This window comes from Alosa sapidissima, chromosome 5 (genome assembly GCF_018492685.1).
Source record: "Alosa sapidissima isolate fAloSap1 chromosome 5, fAloSap1.pri, whole genome shotgun sequence".
Lineage (NCBI taxonomy): Eukaryota > Metazoa > Chordata > Actinopteri > Clupeiformes > Clupeidae > Alosa > Alosa sapidissima.
In genome coordinates, this window is record NC_055961.1 from 23,567,082 (window position 1) to 23,585,421 (window position 18,340).

The following is an 18,340-nucleotide window of genomic DNA, read 5'->3' on the forward strand; positions in this document are numbered from 1 at the left end:
TTCTGGTAACTATTGTTCTCACTCTCATTCAGTCCACATTTCACCTTGGTGTTTTCCAAACATACAGTATGTCTGGCTACACATAGAGAAAAATAAATACTTTTTTTTCTCACTGCACTAATGAATTTTTACAGTGTCCACAACATTTTTGTCCTGTTGAGCTGCAAAGTTGCCAGAGGTTGAATCAGCAGGTTCAATGCCAGTAATGATCATCAGTGTGTCAGTTTCCATGATTTAAAGGAGTCTTGCAAAAAGAGAGTCTCAAATCGAAACCCATAAATAGACTGCAATATCAAAAAAGTCCGTAGGTATAACCCTCATGCTTTTCATCCAGATGCATGCACATCCTCATGACGGAGCACTTTATAAGTGAACCAGTAGAGCACGTTGAAAAGCAGGAAGCTGAGTGGAAAGACCGCTCGGGAGATGGTGTCGATGCGTTTCGCCCTTTCAATGAAACGCCTGCGTATTTCAAAGAGTGAGTGTCCAGGAGGCAGGGCTGCATACATGGCCGCTGTCTCCGACAAGGGCCCATCTCCACCAATCATGCACGGCTCCGTGCCAAACGCGTTGAGGTAGAAGGGCTGATTCTCCTGAGCCAGCTGCTCTTCCTGTGGGCACTCAGAAACATGGAGCAGAAAAGTTCAATTCTAAACCATTATGTTTTTAAATAACTCTTCTTTCTCTTTTAACCATCGTGCTTTATTGTGTTCACTTGCCCACCTATTTTAAGTATTTTAGACCTCATATGGGAGAGATACCACATGGTCAACCGAAATCGAAATTGAAGTTTGATAAATGAGCAACCTCCAAAATTAAAAAGCTGCAACAACGGATGTTTTTCCTGAGGAAATTAAATAGTTTTAAGGTTGACCGTTATATCTTGCAGCTGTTTTATAAAGCCGTCCTCCAGAGCATCTTGTCTTTTGGGTTGATTTGTGCGCAGGCAAGATCAGGTCAAGTTGCAACGCAGGGTGTGATCAGACATTGGCTGCTCAGTCCTGTAAAGATCTAATATTGAGTAAAGCTAAACGCATCCTCAGTGACCCCACTAATCCACTACACAATACATTCAGCAGGGTAAGCATATTCAGCATATTGTGTATCTGTATGTTTCCTGTATGTTTAATGTGTGTGTCTCTGCGCCTTGACCACCTGAATTTCCCCTCTTCGGGATACTTCGGGACACTTTTTTTGCTCTGTCCTGCTTTCAAATCTATGCCATTTATAAAATATTCATTAGTTGTTGAAACTAATTTCATTACTTTGGCAAATTTTGTCGAAGCGTGTAGAGAATATTTAAAATGTTACCCGTGCACAGGCATTGCAGTGCTTCTGGCATCCCTTGTTGGAAGGGTTGTTTCCCTGCAGGCCATTGTTGCTCTTCGCTTTCGAGTTTGCTACCTGTAAAAAAAAAACTTTTTTTACTTTTTTAGTCCATCTACAGATTTATAGTTCATGGATTATCAATCAGTTATTTAACAGACAAAGCGACTTACAAGGCAGCTATCCTACAGCTTTGTCACACAACTCAAATAAAAGACAGAAGATATTTTCATCCTCATGGAAATATATGAAAATCATATGAAAATATAACCACATATTTTTTTACTCTCCAGGATGTGGAGGAAAACAATTTTCCATTGTTTTTGTATCTCTACAAAACATTACAGTTTGCATTCCACAGTGAATAGTCTTGGCAGACATCCTCTAGTTGTGTCTTCAGTTTCGGAACATGAACCTAGAGGAGGGCAGGTGGTAAACAGTTAATTTTGCCCCTTAGTTGCTTTACTGTGTCTTCCTTTGTAAAGGTGGCATTTTAGAACAAGCATCTAACAATTCACTGAGCAATTCATTGCATGTCTGCTATCTCAAGTTCAGCAGTGAGGTGATGGCTGTGGTTCTACAGTAGGCAAAGACAGCATGACACATTTTCTGCAGAGTGAGCACAGCCAGTTGGCAAAATATGTACTCGCTGTAACATCAGGTTATGCTTTTAAGCACTTGAGACTTTTTTTTTGGCTTTTGCAGTCTCTGTTCCATTTTCACATGTCCATTATGCATTCATATTTTTGCTATGTAGGGATTTTTGACATTGCGCATGAAAAAGATAGATATTATGCATGATTTTTTTTTTTTCTCCTCTGTTCCTATTGCATGGAGAATGGGTTGTTTAAACTGTTATTAGGCTATGTACTTTGTGTGGGCATAGGTCTTGCCTTGCCTCCTTTAATGTCAACATTGTGGGGACACACAGAGAGAGAGAGAGAGAGAGAGAGAGCGAGGAATCGCAAAGAAAGTAAACAGGAAGGAAGCCAGCATAGTGGCGGTGGTGACCTCCTTATAAAAACAGTCAAGGACCATTTGAAGCGAGAGACAGAGAGTGAGAGAGAGAGAGAGAGAGAGAGAGAGAGAGAGAGAAAGAAGAGGCACTGAAGAGGCATATTCTTCTCAGGTCACTGCTCCTCCTAAGCACCAGTTTATGAGAGCAGACAGACTGCTCTGCCATGCTCCACTTGCCTAACAGGCCGCACGGAGGAGTCACGTAAAACAGGTGACGCACGGCGGCGGGGAAGCGGCGCAGGATAGGGGAGAAGAGATCGGCCAAGAAAGTTTGGACTTGTTTTTGTTTTTGTTTTTGTTTTGTTTTGTTTTGGTAAAAAACATACACACCTCTCTGAGACGCTGCTCCTCCTTCAGCTTCCTCCTGAGTCTGAAGAACTCTTTGTGTTGCCGGGAGACGAAGTTGACAGCGGCGTACTCCAGTAGAGCGGCGAACACGAAGAGCAGGCAGACTGCCATCCAGATGTCAATGGCCTTCACATAGGACACCTGCCAGAACAAGTGCCAATAGACAGAGAAAAGTGACCAACGTGACGCCTCACTGGACCTGAGGGTGTTCAGTTCATCAAGGACGGAGATCTTGCAGTGTGTTTGAAAACAAATGTAAATAACAAAAAAAAGAACAATGAAGAAGATGAAGAAAATGGTACACAAAAGTATGGATGAAACTACAGACATGACATAGATTAGATTGAGTATGCACCAGCATGATTACTTATTCAAATGCACATGCTATTTTTGGTTTGGCCTGCATCAAATATTTGTGGCTGACTTTTGTCATGTGTCAGTGGACATAAAATACACAAGGTTTACTGTATGTTGTTTGTCGAATTTTAGCCCATGGTTTTGTTGAGCTGACTATAAATCTAATGCATTATTAAAACAAAATCTTTAGTGTCCTATTTTATAGTAAGCAACCTTTTTTTTGCTAGGTTTCTGAGCAATAAAATAGATTAGAATTGATTGAAATCCTTTTTATACAATGCAAGTTCATGACACTACATTCTCTACATCAGCCCACAAGTTCATTACCCTAACACAGCCCTACTCTAAGTACACAATAAACACGTAATGACAGCATCTTATAAGGGAAGCACATTACCTTAAAATTCTGCCTTATTTATACATTGTGTTTCAAAACATTTTTCTCATATATATATTTTTTTTCTGCCACTCGGCTGGCACTGCAGGGCTCACCTGCCATTTCTCTGTCTTGTTTTTATATAGACCCTTTCAAGAGAGTTCCATTCTCAGCATCATAGTTGGCCCCACAAGACTTCCTTTTTAACATTCCATATGTTATCTTAATGCAGAGGAAGTAGATTGGGGCCCAAATAGAACGTTCAAGCATTGTTTTTGTTTTTGAAAGGGTCTATTAAGGTTTTGCACCTACGTCATAATGTCATGTGACCGTTTGTTTACAACTAGAGTGGTAGGCAAGAATGGTAGGCAAGGCACTGCAGAGAGTGGTAGGCAAGCCTACAACAGGCAGGTTGCATAGGCTACACATAGTTACAAATAGCTTCAAATTGAAATTTTAATATCAAATATTGACTGGGATGTCGACCACTTGTGTAGGCCCAAACAGTTGGTTTTACAATAAGAAGCAAAAAGGCGACGAACGACCGTTTAGCCTACCTGTCCTCGTGGTTGTGGAGGATGATCGTTAGCAGCTGTGAAGTCTTTTATTCTCAAGATGGCCTAATGGTGTAGCCTACTGTCTACGAAGACGTAAGCTAAAATACAACTATCTACAGTCATCCAAAAATGAATTGCCAGAGATAGGCTATGAAGGGAAAAAGTGCAGCATTTTAAACATGGCAAGATTATTTTTACCGGAACAGTTTGTTCTAATTTGTCTTGTGAAATTCGTGCTTGTGGACATCAATCACCTATCTTCTGTCCTTCTATTTCAAGTCATCATGAGTGTCATTTGATTATATAATCACAACAAATTCTAATAAATGAAAACAGAATGGCTTATGTGCTATAGCCTAGGCTAACGTTACAGGTCACTTAGGCTAACCCCCCTATTTCAAAACAAACTGATTTGATCCTAATTGTTTAGCGATCACACACAACAACTTAACACAGCAACCTCAAACACCACTGTTGAACCTAGGCTACTGCTTCAGTCATGTAAGAAATAAGCAGTTTATGAATTATCTGTACCCCTTTAATCAAGTCCACATGACCAAAATAACAACATATTTAAAGGCTGAGCTAGCATAACAGCCTAATATAGGCGATGCTGCAACGGATAACTAATAAAACGTTTCATACAATTAATGAACTTTATCACTCACATTCTGAGTTTTTCTGGGTGGTTATATATCCATGCAGATCGTCTTCGAATAAGCCATCACTGTTATAGGCCTATGTTATATGTTACAGGATTCATGACTTTAACGCCATTAATGTTACATGATGCTGACTGACGCTGGCTATAACAGTAGGCTACCGTTTTAACGTCTGCTGAGTCTACTGCCTACCAAAACATGTCGCTGTTCAGTTGAAGTTAAATGATCAAATATTGTTTAATTTTGTGTCAACTTTCAGACAGAAGACATGTTCTTTTCTGGTCAAATTTCACAGCTTCTAAGAAAGTCTATCGTCTTTGTGTAAACCGAGTTTTGAACAGAGAAAAAAAGTTAGGCTACCATTAGGCTACATGCAGGTTCTCCCATAACGTTATTGATACAGATCAATGCACCAAATCAGGGCGATTTTAGCGAAACAACGTTCCTGTGACAGGCTATCAAATATTGAACAATGGGATAACGTTTCATCATCACCTTTATTGATGCCTGAAATGTTGACATTGCTGAAATACATAGATGTAGCCTACTAAGAGGCAGCTGCAGACAACGATGTTCAATGGGTTCAACTTGTCCCTTGCCTACCAGCTGGATGTAAACAAAGCAATAGAACCTAGAATAAGTCACATGAAAAACGTTAATAGGTCTCTTTTAAGTCTCATTTTGTTTTATTCTGTTCGTGTTGAGGGGGGCTTCAGCACCATGGACAGCGAAACTGCAGGCCCAGCAGTAAGAGCCACTTTCAAGTCCACGGCAGACCATTTAGCTCTGCATACACATCATCTTGGTTAACACAGGCAAGACTGTTGAATTAAAGCTACACATAAGTGAATGCCTGAACTCCTGAAATTGGCTGTAGTTAAATCACAAAGCTTTCAATTACATTTCATTTTCTCCAGTAAAAGATATTACAGTATATTCTTTACTTTTATTTTAATTTATTAAATATTAAAAGGCCATTGTTAAATATATATTTTTTCAATCTCATTTCCAAAACAACTGAAGCATGCAACACAGATGCCCGTTTACCACTATGTTGCTTTTCATCTTCTTTTAACATAACCATTTGCTTGAGTTTTGAGAATCAAATGTTGTCCAATTCTTGCCTGATTTAAGATTGCAGCTACTCAACAGTCCCGGGTCTTCTTTATCGTGTTTTTTGTTCCATGATGCACCCAAATGTGATACAACAACAACAACAACAACAACAACACATTACATTTATATAGGGCTTTTCTCAACACGCAAAGCACTTCACATGGAAAGGGGGACCTCACTAACCACCACCAATGTGTAGCACCCACCTGGGTGATGCACGGCAGCCATTATGCACCAGAACACTCACCACACACCAGCTTGAGGCGGAGAGTGAGGGAGTGATTGAGCCAATTATAGTGGGGGATGATTAGGGGGCCAGATTGAATGAGCCAGGTTGGAAATTTAGCCAGGACACCAGGGAATCCCCTACTCTTTGCGGTAAGTGCCATGGGATCTTTAATGACCACAGTGAGTCAGGACCTCGGTTTAACGTCTCACCCGAAGGACGGCATCTCCTACAGTACAGTGTCCCCGTCACTGCACTGGGGCATTGGGATCGATCTTTTTGGCCAGAGGGAAGAGTGCCACCTACTGACCACCCACCAACACCACTTCCAGCAGCAACCTATTTTCCAAGGACATCTCCCATCCAAGTACTAACCAGGCCCACACCTGCTTGGCTTCAATAATTCAGCTAAGACAAGGTATCCATTGGTCTGGCTGCTGGATAAATATGTCTGGACTACACGCAGGCCATTTCAGCACCTGGACTCTTCTACTATGGAGACATACTGTTGAAATATGTGCAGAATGCAGATTGGTATTGTTTTCCTGAAATATTCAAGGTCCTACTTTAAAAAGACTTTGAATGGCAGCTGAAGTTGTTCAGATTTGTGCCTTTACAGATGTGTGAGCTGCCCGTGCCATAAGCACTAATGCACCCTCGTAACATCATACAGTAGATGATGGCTTTTGAACAAGTTAGATGGCATCTCTCCTCTTTAGTCTGGAGGATGCAGAGTCCATGGTTTCCAAAAAAGAAGTGCAATTTTTGATTGGTGTAAGCACAGAAAAGTTCTCCAACCCACCTCAGTCCATCTCAAATGAGCTTGGGCCCAGTTACATTTCTGGATTATGTCTAAATATAGTTTCTTCTTTGCATAGCAATGGCATGACATGGAGTTGTAAGTACTGTAGCATTTGTGGATGAGAATCAAACTGTGTTTATAGATGGTTCACATGTGTTTTGGATTTCCTGAGCCCATACAATGATTTTCTTTACAGAAGCAGGTCTTTTTGAAGCTCAGGGTTGTAGATCTGATCCTCAATGAAAGTGAAAAATGGCCCGTAGATCTGGCCTGTGATACAGATATGCACCTACATGTAGTGCTTCTTCCTTGGTCCATGCTAGGCCCTTCTACTAGTCTACGTTTCATGAAAATATGGCTTGTAGGTTATGCAGAATCCTGCTGATAAACAAACAAACAAATCACACTGAAAACATAACCTCCATGGTAGAGGTGCTACTAAATAAATAAATAAATAAATAAATAAAACGTAAGCCTCTCTCCCACCTTGGGCAGTGAAGCCCTGGAACCAGAGCTTTGTGTTGTCATGGTGAGCACGGTGGTAATGCCCAGGCCTACTCTGGCAGGAGCGGCGTCCATGTTGATCCAGAAGGAGACCCAGGAGAGGATGACCGTGAGGAGGCTGGGGATGTACATCTGGATCAGGTAGTACCCCATCTGGCGCTCCAGGTGAAACTTGACCTCGATGCAAGTGAATTTTCCTGAAATCACAGAGGGGGTTAATAGAGAATTTCAATAACCCTTAATCTAGTGTTAACACAGCATGGAGACATTCAGCTGTTACCCTAAATACACAAACACTGGTGCATATGTAAAGTGAGACAGAAGATGATGGAGCACCTGTACGTCTAATAGCAGCTCCCAAAGTTTATCCTTGGCAATGCAAATGAGCCCGAATGTATTTAATAACCAAAGCTGTGCTTCATGGTATCATCTGAGTCTTGAGTTCAGTGAAATGTGTTTGCGTGATGGCTACTGTGTTGTTGTTGTGCTGACCGCAGGCTCTCACCTGTGTTATAGTACTTGGTGCAGTAGCCTAAGTCCTTCTCCTCCTTGAGCACAAACTGGGGCAGTACCAGATCATCCGTCACTTGCACTGGGCCCTCATCCAGCCACTGGAATATTAGATCATTCATAGTGTAGCCAACTGTAGTACAGCAGAAATGAGGAATACAGATAGAAAGAGAGAGGGAAACAGAGGAAGAAAATAATGAATTGCACACCGATAAATAATTCCGAAGCCTACAGTATGTAAAAAGTACATTTTTATACAGGCGCGCACAGATTAGCAATGTAAGTATTTTTGACATTTCATATAATGTCTTAGCCCTAATGTTAATTCATTTTGATGTTTGGTGTAAGATGCTCTGAAAATAGCCATTCATTATGTTGATTTTGAATGCATGGAACCACATAAGTCAAAATAATCATTGGGTCCCGTTTGAACTAATGGCTGTGAGAAGACAACATACTGCAGGGTTCAAACTGATATTATGTTCCACATAAAAGGTGTGTTATGTGAGGTTTGCCCTATTGTTAACACTAATCTATAGCAGATCAGTGGTCATGAATCATCTGAACTTAATTATATCTGATCTTTTATTTAATTATTATGCAAGAGTATTGATGAATATGTGCTGGTGTTGTTAATGAGTCTTCTCATGGTCTTCTACTGTTGCAGCTTTTGTAACTTGGGCCAACATTTTGGGCCCATCTTTTTGTGTTGCGAGAATAGCAGGTCTAAGACATGCTGACCTTGTTTACGATTTTGCCATTTGACGGAAATTTTCTTTTGGCATATTATGGAATAATGTGAAAAGATTTCTCAGGACAAAATCTATCTAGGCAGCCTAATTGCACAGGTAGACTGGAAAAGGTGAAGCTTACAGCTCTCAAGCTGCATGGTACACGTCTGGATATCCATGGGAAAGTTCTTTAGATCCATTGGACAGGACAGGATTAGAGTTAACCTAGCACATTAGTGAAAGTAACAGTGAAAAGAGCAGAGAGAGAGAGAGAGAGAGCATTTCTGTTAGAAAATACATATAGGCAAACCACAGGAGAGCAAAAGAGTGGCGAGAAAGACAAAGAGAGAAGTAGACAGCCAGCACACTATTTCTGTATGAGAACAAGCAGAGAAAATCAAGTCCACAGTGAGAGAGAAATGGAAGCCATAGCTGAAGGGGAAAGGAGGAGCGCGAGAGAGAGAGAGAGAGAGAGAGAGAGAGAGAGAGAGAGAGAGAGAGAGAGAGAGAGAGAGAGAGAGAGAGAGAGAGAAGTGTATGCACAAACGAGTGGGCGGCAGGGTAGATGTATGACAGGGCAGGCAGTCTGGCTAGCCGGGTGTGGGGGTGAAAGACAAACAGATTTTGTTGGAGGAACTGGAGGCATGTAGAATCTGTCAAGAAGCAATGGAGGCTTGTTTGAGCCGTGGTGCCAGGGGGTCTTGTAACACATGAATCAAAGGAACAGACAACCCCAAAACAGTCCCAATTTATTTGGACATGTGAAGAGATGAACAAGACTACAGCGCATTGCCCATTGCATTGTACAAAACAAACATATTGGATCCTAAAATAAAAATGACTGAAAAAAGCCTGAACTTCAGAGTTAGATTTACACTGAGTAAAAGACAGGGCAGCCTTACTGGACATTGAGAGAAAGACTTGAACATGAAGCAGTGGGAAAGAAATGAAATGAAATGCAATTAATTGCTAGAAAGGACAGGAAAAACCATAATGTCATTGCTATTTGTGGCACAAAACTAGGGTAAGTATTCTTGTGTAGCTCTGTACAAATGGGTGTTCCTACACTGAGTGCTTCTAGTTTCAGCTTACCAGATGTCGTTGCACCAAACATACTCTACAATGGTTTAACAGAGAATCCTGGAAAGAGCCATCTGGAGTAAGTTAATGCTGTGGCTAAAAATGGTGCAGAATAGCTGGTGAGTTAGGATGGCACTAATGTCAGTTGCACTCAGGAGCTGATGAAATAGTTTGTGTACAGTTGAAAGTTCTAAGTAGAAAGCCACCAAGACTATTGTGGAGTCATTCATTCAATGGCTCTAATCTGTTAGAAACTCTAATAGGGATCCTGAATGTCTCCCATGACTTTTCATGAAGCATGCACTCAAAGCTGTTTGACAGCAAGACTTGCACCTGCAAGAAACTTGTCATGTTTTAAGTATGCTTTAAAGTGGCCAAGAGGAGGACATATTTATGGTTATGGATATGGTATTTAGCAGACGCTTTTGTCCAAAGCGACATACAAATAACAACAATACAAAGTTACATTTAACAGTAAACAATTTAAAAAGTTGGTAAGACTACACTGAGGAGAATAGCATTAATAAACAAAAAATTAGAGTTGTGCCAGATTTAGAGGAGTGTAGCTGTGTTCATGTACTCACCTGATGCTGTATAAAACATTTCCATTCTGAAAGATGCGCAGCAGCTTGTTGTCAGTGGTGACCTCATGGAAGTTGGCCCCCTTCTCATTCGCAAAGAAAAGATCAGGCTTCCAGATGGAGTCCAGCATAGAAGGGTCCAGGTCCAAGGAGTCGTCTGGATACTCTTTGTAGGCCAGCCGAGGGTCATTCCACTGCTGCCGTAGAAACACATTCAAGCGATAGTCCTGTTGGGGAACAGGTACAGAACATGTTAATGAATGAGTAGTCATGTTGTTGCTGCCATTTTTGACATGTGTACCATGTGGTCCTGAATACATCTAGTGTTTAGTCTAGATGTTCATGATGAATCTGAGTGTCAGGTTATTTGGAAGGAGCAAATTTGAAACAGCACATTTGAAACTGTCATTGGCATTTCCACATAGATAACTAGGCCAGAGTAATAATGATGACTTGCCTGCCTGGGAGCTTATTTGCTTTAGACACAGAGAGTTTGGTTATAAAATGTATTCTCAGAATCACTCATCTCTGTTTCACTGAGAGCAAGACACAGTGAATAATTTCCCCAGCTTATGATGGTACTCGTCAGGACATGCAAAGATAAGAACGATGAGTCCACACACCAGAATCTGCTCCTTAGCGTTTTTTTAATGGTAAAAAAACGCTAAGGAGCAGATTCTGGTGTGTGGACTCATCGTTCTTATCTTTGCATGTCCTGACGAGTACCATCATAATCTGCTCCTTAGCGTTTTTTTAATGGTAAAAAAACGCTAAGGAGCAGATTCTGGTGTGCGGACTCATCGTTCTTATCTTTGCACCTGCTTTTCTGTCCAGCACCCAGTATTTATCGTTTTTGGATGTGCGTGCTGTATCTTTCTTACTCGTCAGGACATAACTATCCAAATGCTCTATCATTGATTGATACACATGATCTTACCATTGTAGTCTCTGTAATGGACCCAAAGCTGTTTATGAAAATGTTGCAGGTGACATTAACAGGAGGACCTAAAAAAAAGGATTGAAACAAACTGAAGCATCAACACAGTCGCAATGAAAATCACAATCAAAACAGTCCCAATGAGAAAAGATGAGTCAAGTGGTTCTCTGCCTTTGAGCAGAAAGACAACTCAGAATGTACATCACATAGTGCAATGAAAGTAGGTCTAAAAATTAGGTTAATCAAATTATCCCTTGTTAACTTTTTGAGCTTGTTACTTTTGAGGTTGCCCATCATCCATCGTGTGTATTTAGGTCTTTCTTACACAACTTAATGACTAGTGGCAGTAGCTCCAGTCCCACAGAACCTGTGGCATGCACAATCTAGCAAGTCATGTTAGCCGTCAGCAACGAAAAGAATAAAGAAGCAGAAAATGCTGGCAGCTATTTGAAAGACACTCATTTAAATTCCCCTCAGCCAGACATGTTGACTTTTCCAATGTGCTCCAATTAGTTCATAGGATACCCAGAAAACAACAGGGAGTTGTAAATATTTCATTGTGTGGCTCTCAGGAGAGAGTATCATTTATTGATTGTGTGTTAGTGCCATTAACCATTTTCATGGCCAATCGCCCGGGATTGGGCGCGTCACATGACTCCAAGGCTTGGCAAAATGTGGAACAGGGCTAAAATATGCATGAGAAAGAAGAAATGCTCAAAGAGAACTGAACAGGATGTGTGTCACTATGAATCTGCTGACTGGATTGGCCAAGTGGGAAGGGGAATGAGAGAAAAAGAGAGTAGTGTAGTGTGTGTTTGAGAGAGAGCGAGTGGGAGGAAGGGAGAGAGAGAGAGAGAGAGAGAGAGAGAAAGAGCACCAGCAGATTCCAGGTCTGTAGGTTAACGTGCATTGGAACTGACAGCGGAGTCAACTCCTCCAGCTGCTTGATGGCCTGCTTGTTTACACTGACTTTAAAGGCCAAAATTAAAAAGGGACATCACTTCCTCTACAGTAAGAGCCCCTTGATATTTCATTGACAGCTAGTATATTTTTTTCCTTGGGTGGTGTTGGGGCTGGGGTGGACAGTTGGCGCCACTCTTTCTCTTCAGGGGGGCTTGTCAAAATGGACCACAGAGAGCTGCCTGAGTGCTATGTGAGGTTTAACAGTATGTTGCTATAAGAACATTGGAAACATTCAAAACAAATTATTTCAACTACTTTGTTTCAGATGTGCTTGTGTGAATGATGTCATCTAGATATGTAAAATAAAGGAAAAAGTATACGGAAACAATTAGTGAAACAAGAGTTTGAATCCCTTATCTCAGCAGTAATTCATTACATGTGGAGTCTATAGTCAAAGGTATGGAACAAATACAAATAAAATGTAGGGCAGAATTTAGTAATAAGGTAGTCCTTTAAAATTATATGTACATAAATCAGATTAGACCACATTTGATTCACTTCATTGTTCACTCCTCTTGTGGATAGCCTTTGGGGGAACTATATGCATATATCAGCAAAATAGAATTAACACAAAGAACGCTAACATTCATAATTGTCTTCAGAGATGTTTGTTCCCTCTCTCTCTCTCTCTCTCTCTCTCTCTCTCTCTCTGGCTCTGCCCACATGAATAAGTTTGGAATGCTTGTTTTAAGTGCTACGTATATTTTTTATTTTTAAAAAATGAGTTGATCTTGGTTTTTCAGGGTTTTTAATAAAAGCCTACCCCCCTTTCTCTCTCACTCATTCTGTCTCTCTCTCTTCAGTTCAGTGTTCATATAAACATGTGCAGTGGAGTATAAGATAGCTAGAGGCTAAGTATGTGTCACTCACAGCACTGTTTCGTTCTGAATGGATGGTAGCTCATTCTCACCACGCCCTCCAGCTTACAGCAAAGGAAACTCCACTAAAGTAAACAGCCGTTTAGAACACCATCCCTGTCTTTTTCATCACAGTCAGCCTCACATTTTGTGATACATTCTGTAACTATGCCACAATCTTTTTTGTTGTGCTTCTGCATGGATCAATTCCAAACAGCAACAATAGGAGGAATAGGAGCAACAACAAGGATTTAACAGCAGAGATAACTTTTCCGTTTTTCAACATTTACCATTATAATTGAATGTGCAGGCATTTATGGCATCCGGATAATGGGGTCTTCAGCTTGGTGTTCTGCATGATGTTGGGTCTACCACAGGAATCCATTCAGCGTGAGAGTTAGTGTTTACCTTTGAAGTTTGGTCTGATGCGAGCATCATAGCCTGAGGTTCTTCCCATCAGCTTGTCCAGGAAGTCCGAGGGGGATGGGGGTCTTCTGCCAGGATACTTCATCTGGTCAGCTCCCGATACAGGCCTGGGAAGGAGCAATCAGCCTTTAAATCAGTGGCGTTAACACCATTAATCAGGACATCACACCATATAGAGTTACATTAACTGTGGGGTTTTATTGATGTTTCATGAAAATGATGCACTCGGTTTGATTACCTAACCGTATTTTACACGTTTTTTAAGCTAACTTGAGTGGGCAGTGTCCTGTGGTGCATGCTGGGGGTGTGTACTTGACTGATGAAACACCTGAGGCAAGAATTGAGGGCCAAAGAAAGACATTTCCTGTTCAAAGACAGATTCAGCTGTTGAAGCTCTGGGGCATATTTTAGAGGGGTTTATGCAATTAAGCAGGCAGTCATTAAGGAGAGAAACCCCAATTAGAAAACACAATCAGAGGCTAGGGCTTGTCAGTTTAATGGCAATTAACCAACTCAACTAAAGATCACATTAGAAAAATGGATTAGTTCAGTTCAGTTACTTTCGGAGTCGACATCTCTCTTTCTCTCTCACTCCTTCTCCTCATCTTTATCTTTCATGAGACCATCTATTATTATAACTTGGTGAAGTAATATCTCCCTGAAAAAAGTGCCAGGAACCCCTCCAAGCTATATTTATTCATGACTAACTCTAATCTGAACAGGGACCCATATGCTTTTAGAAAAATGACTAAAAGGCTTTACCTGTGAACAGTGAGAATGTGAGAGGGAACGTGTGTGCATTGTCTCAGAAGAAAAGCACTTCCTTCCAGAACATTGAGCTAAATTTAACCTGTTTTGCTCTAGTGAAACAGTTGTTATGGGGCTTGACAACCTGTAGACAATACTGAAAGTAGGAGCGGGGTCCTTTGACTCAAAAACAAAATGCTATCAATCTCAAACTCTGCAATGATAACATTCTTTAAACATTGAGACATTTGTAATGTTCACTTCAGAAAATTGCATCTGTTCAGAAAATGACATCTGCCCTACAGTACGTCAAGCACTAAATTGGACAAATTTAGAAACCGTGAAAATCATTTCAGTACCTCATCTTAAATTGAGTTGTTGTATGTGTTAATATTTAATGTTAGACATGAAATACGAATTGGTTAGAATAACAACAGATCTCTCTCTCTTTTTCTCTCTCGCTCTCTGTCTCTCTCTCTTTAATCTTCCCTCTTTCACTTTTCCTTTTTTCACTGTCCCTCTCTCTTGCAAATGTTGAGACACAATATAAAACATTTTTGCAATTCAAAGTAGACATTCCCTTTTCTCTGTTTTGTGTATACAGTATGAATAAACGGTCTCTTTCATCACGCTGTACTGTTTTTTTCACTGAGATACACAACATCTGACCGCATTTCCTAATTTCTCCAAGACATCCTCTAATTTTGTTCAGATTAAAACTTCAGAGGGAAAAAATATTAGCATGACCTGTTGTATTTTTGTGTAAATGGGACACAACCAAGTGTCCCAGGGAAAGCAAAGACCTGGACACAAATACTCCCACTGATTTCACTGACGTCTACATTTCATGTATTTCTCAGAGAATAAAACATCAGTTCAATCAAGCACATCAATGTAACACTACTAAGCCCCTGAAATATTGTTTAGAAAACCAGCAAACTTTTACTTTCTTCTGCCATTTGTGATGACAAAATACAGGTCAAGGCTAAAATGTATTTTTGTATTCTCTGATTTATTTTGCAAAATTTTACATATTCCGAAAAAATTCTGTATTTTTACTTTTAATTCTGTATTTTATACTCTGGTCGAATGTCGAAAAGATGGTAGAAGTTCACAGGTCAGTAAATGAAAAACCAGCTCCAAAAGACAGGACACCTGTAACTACAGTCAAAGTACCTCAAGTCTGCATTTTCATCCAGCAGGAGGCTTTTCATTCAGGTTTTACACACTTCCACCCCGAACCCAAAGACAAACACCCCTTTGGCTTACCCGCTGAGACCCAAAAGTGAGCAGGCGAGAGAGAAGAGTAAAGTCCGTGTGAAAGGCGCCAGCTTCATCTTCTGCTTGCCCTGCTCTACGTCAGAGTCCTGTGGTGAGCCGGCGAGGAGATGGTGCTCAGATGCTGTGCGTTTACGGTCGGAGCGGTCGGGGGGGTGGCCACTGAGGGGGAGCATGCTGTTGCACTGTGACCATGACTTCATGTCCTCATGGAAACTTCACCATCCTCCCACGCCACAACAACTGCTGGTGAATCCAGGATGGTCTCTCTCTCTCCATTATTCACGGACTGGGAGAAGTTTATACGTTTGTGTGTGTGTGTGTGTCTGTGTGTCTGTGTGTGTCTGTGTGTGTGTGTCATTGCACGCTTTATCTCTTTTTTATGCCCACATGTTAGCCTCAGGAAATGCAGTGGGAAGATTTAAAGAGGCAGCATCACTTCAGATGCATTTTCCCAACTCCAACAAGCGAAATATCTCTTGAACAAACACTCACAGTGTTTGTCACAGAGGATGATCCTCCAAGGATAAACACTTTGTCAGCGGACGTGATCTGGTGTGAAAGAGAGCCTCCACTCCTCTTTTCATCAAACAGGTTTCCATTTATCAGGCATTAATTGTAAATATTTTAAATTCCATGGGGGGTTGAGGTTTTCCATTGACTGCAAGCAACTACAGCAAGTTGGAGACTTAGACAATGCTGGGAGAATTCCCTTGTTCTGTGAAGCTCCTGTAACTTTTTGGACCAAAGGTCATTAGTCCAGAAGGAGTCCAGATGCTTTTCTTTCTTAAGACAAAACAGAAACAAAACCTCTTGATCTTTCGGTCATTTTTATGAAAATGAATGATTTGAAAAATCATTCGAGAGAGCATGATTAGATTTTTTCTGTTTCGTGATTCATGATGTTCAGGATTATTTTATTGCTACAGTTCATGAAATAAATGACCACATTTGGACCACATTTCACAAAGAAAACTGTGGAAGTCCAAGTCCAGTTGGTGGTCATCTCTTCACATGAACTACGACTTCATCTCAAGTTTTTCCTGTACTCACCCCCATGCAAGTGGCAGTCCTCTGTGCCAGCTCTGAGGAGTCTCTCTAGAGGTGGGCAGAGGCCATGATCATTAGAGATCCACGGTCCTGTTCTCAAGCATGGCAGAGCATTTGAATTTGCAGGGTGAGTAAGTAGGACACTCTTAATTTTGAATGTGTCTTAAGTCTCCTGAGTAACACTCTGAAGCCCACAGACCTAGTTTCAGCCGCTGCCACTGCTGCTGCTGCCGCCACATCCCCTCACGGCATTCCAGCTGAGGATGCCCCCATCTGAAGCCCCCACCGCCAGCAACAACAACAACAACAACAGCACCATCACTCCCGCCCCCACCCCATGCCACAACTGCAACCCTGACCACCCCCTTATTCAGCCCCCAGTGTTCTATGCCCCCAGGCTCATCCTCCCCCAGCTGCAGGTCCCATGGGGGAGTGGGGGGGGGGGGGGGGGCAAGGTCATACACTGCTCTTCTCTCCTTGGGTGGTTTATACTGTACAGTGACATACAACATTGTCATCACAGGAACTGGGGGGTGGGGAGTGGGGGTTGCTACTCCTGCTGCTGCTCTATTTTCATTTTGCGGAAAATTCCAGAACGTGTTCACTGAAGCTTTCGCCTTACTGGTGAACATCTTCAATCGGACGTGTCATATCGCTCTGTGTTCCCATATTTGCGCTGCCACAGTACGGTCAAGGGAACTGACCTCATTATTGCAAGAGATGGTGGGGGAGCAGACATGACATGGCATGGGATGGTGTGCCTGGCTTGCGTGTGCTCTACACGCCCATATAAGGGGGCAATGCAGAATTGCAATTGAGATGCTTGGAGCTTGCGTTCATCCTCCCCCAGTCTGAGCCAAACATTCATGACGTACCACATTCACTGGCTAGCTGCAGTGGCCTGTAACCTGCGCTGTGCACTGTGTTAACCACAGTGAAGAATTATTTCAACATCTAATCTCAAACAGGTGTTATGTCTACTCATCTTATTATTTCTAGTTATTACACGGCTCTTCAGAGTGCTGCAGAAAGTTCCATTCACATGAATGGGCCTTTCCAAACGTTCGGAGGTCTGTTAAAACTATATAATTACCGCTGCAATGTATATAATGACCGCTTGTCAATGGCAATCCGCTAGGCAGGGGCGTAGCACCAAATTCTGGGCCCTATGCACAAGTGGTGGCCATGGGCCCCCCCCCAACCAACCAACTAACCAACCACCGGCTGTAAGCATGAAGCATGAGGTTCACAACTAACTACTATCTAATCACACATTGAATTAATCTAACAACTCTTATATGTACTGTATAACAGAAAATAATCTTATTACCCAAGACTTCACTGAATTTCTGTTTTATTTGAAGAATGTTTAAAAGCTAGAACATGAAATGAATGAAAACACTTTTGGCTGAGAGAACAGCTATCTATACAAATTGAACACTTTTGGCTGAGAGAACAGCTATCTATAGCTAACTGAGTGTGATGCGTTTCACAAGTTAGCTTTGCTACTAAATTGACAGCCTTTCCTCATGAGCCTACTAAGTTAAGCTATTAGCTCATAATAATTTTCGAATTAGTAGGCAATTGAAATGTTGTGGTAGGCTATAAATCAGGCATCATGTTATTTCTAATTTTGTGTTAATGCTGTTTTAGCACTGATAATCGCGGATTCGCGGTGGTATTGAAGTGTTTTGTAACCTTCAGGAGTTCATTTCATTTGTAGACTATTGCTTTCACATTGGGCTCACCTTTCTTGGGAAAGAAGGCTGTTAACACTTGTTTTCCCTCATTTCTTTTTTTCTCCCTTTCTTGCCTCTCTTTTCTTTTCTGGGAACCGGATTTAGCTTTCTTAGACTTAGACATCTTCACACCGTGAAAGTCTGCATTGC

The 18,340-nt window shown here is 41.4% G+C and overlaps 1 protein-coding gene across 3 annotated transcripts; it reads right to left on the reverse strand.

The window, feature by feature from the left end:
* Positions 1 to 220: 220 nt before the first annotated feature.
* Positions 221 to 18,340, reverse strand: glra4b (glycine receptor, alpha 4b). 3 transcript variants are annotated; one of them, XM_042093266.1, is made up of 11 exons: positions 18,200 to 18,340; positions 15,393 to 16,541; positions 13,359 to 13,483; positions 11,131 to 11,198; positions 10,197 to 10,420; positions 8,675 to 8,757; positions 7,797 to 7,934; positions 7,274 to 7,488; positions 2,674 to 2,832; positions 1,312 to 1,404; positions 221 to 611 (listed from the first exon to the last, which is right to left on the reverse strand). In XM_042093266.1, exons 2-11 carry the CDS (start codon positions 15,602 to 15,604, stop codon positions 327 to 329), a joined length of 1,602 nt encoding a protein of 533 aa, XP_041949200.1. In that variant the 5' UTR covers positions 15,605 to 16,541; positions 18,200 to 18,340; the 3' UTR covers positions 221 to 326. The 3 variants fall into 3 exon arrangements, with proteins under 3 accessions (XP_041949200.1, XP_041949201.1, XP_041949202.1); XM_042093268.1 differs by having other exon boundaries at positions 561 to 1,001; XM_042093267.1 differs by lacking the exon at positions 15,393 to 16,541 and having other exon boundaries at positions 221 to 620.

Coding starts and splice junctions, on each gene's coding strand:
- glra4b (XM_042093266.1), bottom strand. CDS start 15,604: ATGAAGTCATGGTCACAGTGCAACAGCATGCTCCCCCTCAGTGGCCAC. Junction 10,421..11,130: donor CCATTACAGAGACTACAATG/GTAAGATCATGT, acceptor GTTCCCCAACAG/GACTATCGCTTGAATGTGTT. Junction 7,489..7,796: donor CACCAAGTACTATAACACAG/GTGAGAGCCTGC, acceptor CTGTGATTTCAG/GAAAATTCACTTGCATCGAG.